Source organism: Metopolophium dirhodum, chromosome 4, assembly GCF_019925205.1.
Source record: "Metopolophium dirhodum isolate CAU chromosome 4, ASM1992520v1, whole genome shotgun sequence".
In the NCBI taxonomy this organism is placed as follows: Eukaryota; Metazoa; Arthropoda; class Insecta; order Hemiptera; family Aphididae; genus Metopolophium; species Metopolophium dirhodum.
The window spans coordinates 31,595,552-31,604,622 of NC_083563.1; the positions used below are offsets into that span (position 1 = coordinate 31,595,552).

Sequence of the window (9,071 nt, forward strand, 5' to 3'; positions counted from 1 at the left end):
TTCGATTGTTCATTAATACTTTTCTTAAATACATTAATTTGGAATATTTTAAAAAAGAATACGAATTTAAGATACATATATCAACGATAAAAATAAAAAATTAGTCGGATCACCCAAATGTCCAATAGTGATATCGTTTTGAGAATCAAAAAATCATTAATAAAAAAGTATATTATATTTAAGTTAAATGAAAGTGATACAAAAATTATATTAAATTTGTTTATGTTAAAATTTGAATTGGTTATTATTTGTTCAATTGATACAATTTATAAAAACACAACCAACTAGAATACCATTTTAAAAAATATGAGTTTTCCTACACACAGGCCATAGCCACAATAATGGTACTATACATATGTACCTATAATAATGGTGAATATTATCAGCTGTCGCCTGTCAGCCGAAACGTAAACTCTCAGATTTGAGAATCAATAATAAATATTCTGGACATTATCGATATTATTTTTCAAGAAGTAGGTAGGTAGATCATTTTTGGCATAACTAAGTCGATATTTAAAATATATATTGCCTGTATTGAAATAATCGTAGATTTAATCTATTTTTCATCAACAGTCACTATAATATCATACAGGAACACAACATTCTATGCAGATATCATATAAGTATTTTAAAATAGTAGGTACACTTCATAATTTGGTAATCAAATATACATTTTTTTTCTATGTTATATAATATTATTTAGGTATTGATACTAATATAATATGACTAATATATAAACACGATTCGTAATCAGGTCAAATTGCAGCAAAAAACAACATAAACATGCCAACCATGCCTGTAATATGGCACGTGTAAGTGTGGCAAATGTTACAAATATTGTCTGTGAACTTAGTAGGTAGATCCAACAATATTTCTCACATGGTTTAAACTTTCCCAGTTGATATTTTGATTTAAACAATACAACAATGGGAGTCAGGAACATTCGTTCGATTTTTTTTCACGATGGGAATTATTTTTAAATGTATTTACGCGCCGCTGTTCAAAAAAATAACAATCCTAAACAAACGGGTTTTACATTATCAATGAAATCGACGAAGAAACGTTGCTATAAAGTCAACAGGAAGTATAATACGTAGCAGGCTGTTTTCAATATAATATAATGATAACTGATTGTAATTAATTGTCTTGACGTTGAATTGACCTTCAAACATAATATTATTACTTATATGGCTAACTAATAATTAAACTCTGGAACAGATATTCGAAATACTGTACTATAGGTGATGATTTTTTTCTGAGCGATGAGCTTGATATTATATTGTTACGAAACCATGATTACCATAATACCATGTTGTGTTCTTGTGACTTTGCTAACGTTAAAATAAATTACAGTATTTTTTAATTTTACCCTCTGGAGTCTGAAATGAATTATTGGAAAAACCTAACATTTATGATGTGTATGTTACCAAGGTGAAAACTCACTATATGGTAAACTACACAACAAATAATAACTTAGATACGGAACTTGATCATACAGTATAATACAGTATGATCATAAATATTTAAGATTATTATTGTTCTTAGAAATATTAAATTGTCGTACAAATGAGAATGTAAATCTTGAAATTACTATGCATTTTTAAATTTTTAGATTGCTACAAGAAAAAGTTATCAAAAACTTGTACACATATCCAAACTTTTTAGCTATAAAAATTGAAAATTATTTTAATTATAAAATAATTTGCAAATTGTAGTTTTGCATTAGTGTTGTCAAAATGTAATCTTAAAACGCTTATAAAAAAAGTGTGATTATATTATTGTATATTCAATATTTTTAAATTGCTAAAATTAAAACTTACAAGAACTCTTGTTTTAAATTTCCAAGCTTTTTAAACTTAAAATGTTTATCAACATATTATTTTATAGAAAAAAATATATAAATATAATGCCTATAAAATGATAGATGTTGTTAGATTAAATATTTTAGATATTTTTCAACTGCTGTAAAAGTAATTTATGAGAAATGTTGCATTACATTTTCAAGCTATTCTACGCACAAACAAAAATTTCATACATAAGTTGAAAACAAACCAAAATATGTCGAACATTTCAAATGTCTACGTATAGCACAGAAATATCCTAAACATTTTGAAATTTATATCAAATCAAGAAAATGCTAATTGAAACATTTTGTGAAAAATGCAAGTCCCCACAGAGGTGCGTCGTCAGTTCTTCATTTTTGAATCACAACAAAGAAACAAAATCAAGTTTGTCGGAAATTGCATTGGTTCTGCGTAAAAATTCCCGGTTTTCCTTAATTTTTTTTTCTCAATAATTTAAAAAAAGTTCCGGGAATTTTTTACTTTTGAGTCCCCTAACTCCAAAGAATTTGTTACTTGAATATTATTGCATTAACGTTTTATACGGAAGATGGTATCAAACCAATAAGTGTGAATGCGACCATGCGAGAGATTTCAAGAGCCCACGGTGTAAACGGTCACCAACCAAGTGATACTTACTCCGGCGGCGATCTCATCACACGTTGACCTTATAAACTGGTAGGTTTGTAAGGTTTGTTCCGACTGTACCTACGTATTATACTGACAGCGTGTTATCGGCGACATGCGACGGCTGCACGCAATCGAAATATATTATTATTATTATATAATGAAAAAAAAATCAAATAATAATAAATAACAAAAACGTACGGTCAGACATGTTTTGTTTTTTGCTTACGGCAGCGGCATCGGCGTCGGTGAACACCGTAGTCGGAACAGTCATCAAAAAGAATGCAATAATAATAATATTATAGGCGTGTCCAACTACGTCTCATCGCAATGTATAATATTATAATACGAATAGAAATAATGATAATAATAATAATAATAATAATAATGATAATAATAATATGGTGATGGTAGGGGTTGCACGAGCGGCAAGTCCCTCGTCGACGAATTAGGTATACCACCGCCGTCCGACGACTCGTGTTCGCGTACGTCTTATTCTTGTTTATGTTTACGAGTCGGACCGCGATCGACACACACGCGCAGTCATATCTTTCACGGTGACCGAAACAGCCGAACAGCGCACGAGAGACAGAACATAATATTACAACGCGACGATTGAATATTATACGAATTCGTTGTTCCGCGTTAATACCTACCTATAATATTAAAATATAGGTACGAAATATCGATTTTTATTTCGTCGATATCACAATGTTATTATTATCGGACGCGTGCACTTACCTATTTCCCGTGCGATGGTCGTACACAGCTGCAGTTGACACGCGAGTGGTGTGAATAGTACGGTGTTCGTTGAGAAGATAATAATATTATTATTATTATTATTATTATTATAAAATTAAAATAATACACATTTTTCCAAAGTGCGTTTTTCATTCGTACGCTTGTTTTTATTTATTTTTTAATATCCAGCCGCGTCTCCGTCAACCATCGTCGCGTTCAGTCCTAAGGGTCCATCGAGACGGTTACGAAGGGTCGCGATGCCCCGCGGCACTGTGCGTTTTGTGTGACGCGACTGCTGCAGGATCCCAGAGTTCCGAGCATAGAAAAAAGATTAAGTGGTTCCGCGCTGCTCTTGGTATCGCAAATAGATTTATTTTGATATTATTATCATAAAATATACAATAACCATAGTCTTATCATATTTAACGTTTTAGTGCGAGAAAACCGAGTAAAAATGATTAACTTCCTGTTGACGTGCGATACGTACACTCTCTCGGTGACCGCGCTGCTGATAATCGTGGTCTTGTACTGGGTGTTCGAGGTGCACTATTTTGCCCGGACGCTGTGGTGTGCGACCATGTGCCGGATCCTGAAGAAATACGTGCACATACTGGACACCACTTCGTACTCTTCGGCGTGCCTGACCACGGACGTGGACTTCCTGCTGTTCCACATGAACAACTCGAGGTACCTGCGGGAGGTGGACTTCGCCCGGACAGAGTTCTACACGCGCACCGGGCTGTGGACGGCGATCCGGGAGAAGGGTGGGCTGCCCGTGCAGGGTGGCACCAGCATCCGGTACCGGAAGTTCATCCGGACGTTCAGCCTGTACAGCATATCGTCCCGGATCATTTACTGGGACCGAGACTCCATTTACATGGAGCACCGGTTCGTGAGCCGGGGCGACGACTTCGTCAACGCCATCGTGCACTGCCGGCAGAGGGTGATCAACTGCGACGTCGAGGTGTTGATGGGTGAGTTGCTGGCCAAGCGCGCCAAGGAGAGGCCCGGTGATCTGCAGGAAGCGCCCAGGATAAAGCCCGAGTGCCCGTTGGAGATCCACCACTGGATTCAGGCGAACCTTGTGTCCAGCGCTAACCTGCGCAACGGAAACTGATCGAGATCGAGTCTCCCCAACAACCTCCCTAATTTCCGCCCCACCCCGACCGTTCGAGTCCTCGTCGTCGATTTAACTTGTGGCAGTGAGCTCGCCGAGGCCTGCCGTTTTGAGACCATTCCGTGGTTGGCCTCAGGTCCCGAGGACGGCAACCCGCCTCGTGAGACGTTACCGATCGGATTCCGGTAGGTTTACGTGGCTTTTTCGATTTTGGTCGCTTGTCCGCGTCGGAGCCATAGGTCTCACGGTTACCTGGTCGTCTTCATACCCCGATGACGGGACCATAATAATAATATATTATACCACACTTTATAATTATTACGTTTTTTGACTGAATTTTAACGTCACTTTACGTCGTTATGGAAACATTATTTTCTTAGGCCATTTTATTGTTGCATTTATACTCGTAACCGCATACGTAGAATTTCGTTTTTTTTTTTAAATTTATATAATTTATTTTCATTATTTATTATTTATGTATTTGACGGGCGACGTCACGTTTCGTGTAATTCGTTTTAACCAATCGCACTCGCTCGTGTTTTTGATCTAAATATTGCTTAGCCCTGCTACAATTTGTTATTGTTTTGGGAACGACGCGACATAGGTACTCGGGACTTCGGGAGCTAATTCATGTAAATAATAATTGTTGTAACTCTAATAATATTATGATCGATGCAATTCTAGTCATTAGTTATTTTCTTAATTTCGTTTTATACACAATACTTTTGTAACGATAAGGTAAATACCAATACCTTTTTTAAAATTTAGTCTGTTAAAAAATAACTTGATTTCAATAATTATTATTTTAATTTTATATCACGTAAACTTGCTATAGTGTGAAAACACGAGTACTGATGTCCTTGATCCTTGTACAAATTATTAATTTAGAGTAGGCATAGGCTAATAACCGATCTTGATCGTTTTGAATATTGTGATATTGTATATAACATTTAATTTTTTATTTCTGTATTACTATTTTTTTGGACTTAGTGTAAAAAAGTGTGGACCGTAGGTACGTGCTCACAACTGTTTTGCTGAAGCGTAGACACGTTTGTTGTTTATTGTTTGTTAGCAACGAGTGAATTTAATAAGTGTAAACTATTATTATAGTATATTGTAACTTGTGGTTTTTCACTTAAAATTAAGAATTGTTCATCCTTTAAATGCTAAACAATGTTTAATAACAAAAATCATTTACGTCAAGAGCCCGTGTATTACACTATTATTGCCACAGTAGCATATTGTACCTTTTTTCACACGTTTAGATCGTTAACTCCAACGGATCTGTTATCAGCAAAATAATAATATTATTTTTATTTTCAAGGTTACCTAAGGTATATTATTTTAACATAATAACTATAATGGTTTTTGGTCGTGATTCTAGCTTTATTCATTCCGAATTATTCTATTTAAATAATACCAAGAAGCTCCCATATTGTGATTTAATATAAAACACGTTGCATTAATGAAATGTTATCACGGATCAATGATTGGCCGCTTTTTTGGTACAACGACAAAGGAAATAGTTCTATGGTTGTGCTTCAGTGGATATTATTTCAAATTAGGTACAGATTTCCTTTTGATTTTATTTTTCAAGGACCATTAATGTAACAGGCGCTGTTGATATTATGACTGTAACGCGTATAGGCACCTACAGCATTCAATGAATAGTATAAAAGTATTTAAGTCGTGGAAATTGTGAAAAGAAATAAGTTTTAGGATATTCACATTTTAAACGTTCTAAAAACGAAACAAAAGCGAAATATAATTTTACGAATAGTTGACTGAAACAACAGTAGGTAGAGGTACCTACTATAGGTACACGACACACGTGCAATGAACGGTTGGCCTTTGTCTGAAACATGTAAACAATTTGTCGATTAAAATGTCAGCACGTTGATTATAATTGCATGAATTATTACGTAATTTGCCAACCTCTAAGCCGCGGGATAATAATATACACATGACACCATGATATTATTTATTGCCGTTGAATGCACTTACTCCGAAAGGCCATTCGGTGGTTTGGCGCACGAATATTGTGTATGAAAACCAAACCGAATAAAATGGAATCGTTATTAATAAACATATAATACTATAAAATGTTGTGTTTTACATTTCATAACTGTATCGTAAACATTCGGCATTTCGAGTTCAGAAACATTATAATATTATTACGTATCACTGCAGCAGTAGCAGCAGCATCGGCACACCATCAAAACAGGTTTAAACGTGAAATCTCGTAATGTTAAAGATACCTATGCCAATAGTTTATACTTGACCAACTGCGGCCACTCTTACTTTTTGTTGAAGCCTTAAGTCATTTTAAATGATAACCGGTTATTGGTTGCCACAACATACTTAAGACGCATCTTACCGTTATGCCGTACCTATATACGTACCACAATACACATAATATAATGTAGTAAAATACGTCAACATAATAATATGGTCGACATATGGTCGTACCTACTTACGTGCATAGGACAAAAAAAACATTGTTAGTAACATTAAAACGATGATAATGAAGAGTAATCATAATGCAGATCTTAATAATAATAATAATAATATAATGAAATTAGTGTTTGGTGTTTACATTATATTTATGTGTCGAGCCAACGTACATTATAATTAGGTATAGGTACTTACCTATACATGTAACCTAGGTAGGTATACGTTTTACACCTAACATTACGATAGATCCTTATTTATAATATTCTGATATTATGACGTTATTTATAATGATGCCATGTCAAATAAACGATAACAAAATATAAGTAGGTATTACATTTTTTAATAATTGTGTACCTACCGACGGCTTCCTGGATTATGGTGATTTAAAACAGTGTTATGATATCATTAAGACGAATGGGTAGGAACCAACTCCAAATGATTCAATGATCCAATATGATCATGCTTAGCAAGTCATATTGCTATAATATAATACATGTTATAAACTATTTAACTATAATAATATAATAGCTGAAGCAATAAAATGTTGACAATGTTTAACTATAATTGTGTTAGATGGAAAAAAATGGCCAACGGTCTTTTAATGGAACATCAGCAAGAAATGGAAACAAGTAAGTACCTATATAATATTTAGTAATTAAATGGTTTATGTTTTTGTATGAATACATTTTCACTAACTATAGTATAGTTTCACTGGAGCAGTAAGCGGGTTGGATGATAACAATAAATATATTGAAGTTAATAAAACAAATTTCAAACAATTATTATTATAATTTCACACCGTAGTTTTTATTAATTTTACTATTTTTTTTTAAACATAGGTAGGTACATAATTTATTATATGTACCAGTTCTATTAAATATTAATTACCATTATTAAAAAGAGTCATTAATAATTGTATTTGGATTATGAGACTTTTTGGTTTAATCAATTGTTACATCATTTTGATGAGTCACGTGAGTGTGTATTACACATGATGTATCTCCGAATGCCGTTGGACTATACAGTTTTATTGTTTAACATGTTTTTGAGTATAATTTGATGTACAAAATATAGAACATTATATTTATAAATATACCTAAGTATAATATTTTATAAACAAAAGAAGGTTATTTTTTTTGCTTATAGGAAAATTTTAATTTTTAGTTTTATGTCTAAAATAAGTAGGTCATTTACATTAACTACCAAACAACCAAATAAAGGCATATACAATGGCATTTATATATAGACATAATATATTTGGGTAGGTAACTCATATTTCTAAAACCAAGGCTTCAGTTTAAAAAAAAAATGTTTATCTACTTCGTGGTGCAAATGTAACATAGATATTATTAGATAGGTATTAATTATCACAACGTTACATGTATTTATTATTAATTGTACGTTATGTCAACATTAAAAATTAGACTTCCAGTGATTGATAAATGACTAAAGATTTCTTAAAAACAAAAACAAAACGCTATTGGTACTCTATGGGGGCATTGAGTAACATGCACTTTGGTTCTAATAATATGTTATTAGAATCTATTTAAATTACTCATAATAATTTAGAACAATGTTTAATGTATTGACAAGATACCATACGAGTATATTGCAATAGTAATATAGCATGAAAGTTACTTATACGTCTTGGGGCGGTGTCTCAGTAATCATTTGTGTTGGCCGTCAATTCGTTTATTAAGTCCATTAGTCTTCTGTAGGATATGATGTAATACTTTTATCTATTGAATGATAGTTTATTTTAATTTGAATATTGTTTATTCTTATACTAACTTTGCTAATAACATAACTATTAAGTATAGTATATTAAAAATATAATATATATTTTCATTGTATCATTATTTCAATTTGTTGTTTATTTCATTTTGAACTCTTGTAATGGTTTGACTCCCAGATGAGAAAATTACAAAAAAAAAAGTTAATAAAAAAGGTGGTTAAGTGGATGTCAGTCTACTGTACAGTAAGTTACAAGTGGGTCTCTGGGATGTATGGTGTTAAATTCGAATTCAATGATATCATATCATTGAATAAGAAAAACGATTCTAAACGAAAACGGCCAGTCAGCCTATGATGTTACCAAGTATATTTGATGACATTATTGTGAATAAAGTAATTTATATATAACCTATTTATGTGGAGCCTTGTTTTCAATTTTCAATCCTTAGCTATAAAAGTTGAACATTTTATACATTTTTAACTACAAAATAATTATTGAATTTTAAATTTGATAAATTTTGTCAAAATTTGAACTTTGAATGCTAATAAAAAAAAAA

The 9,071-nt window shown here is 32.6% G+C and overlaps 1 protein-coding gene across 1 annotated transcript; it reads left to right on the plus strand.

Moving 5' to 3' along the window:
* The first annotated feature begins 2,935 nt into the window (after positions 1-2,935).
* On the plus strand, positions 2,936-5,529 carry LOC132943280 (protein THEM6-like). The gene is made up of 2 exons (XM_061012203.1): positions 2,936-3,564; positions 3,644-5,529. The coding sequence occupies exon 2, from the start codon at positions 3,664-3,666 to the stop codon at positions 4,324-4,326; it is 663 nt and encodes a 220-aa protein (XP_060868186.1). The 5' UTR covers positions 2,936-3,564; positions 3,644-3,663; the 3' UTR covers positions 4,327-5,529.
* Positions 5,530-9,071: the final 3,542 nt, after the last annotated feature.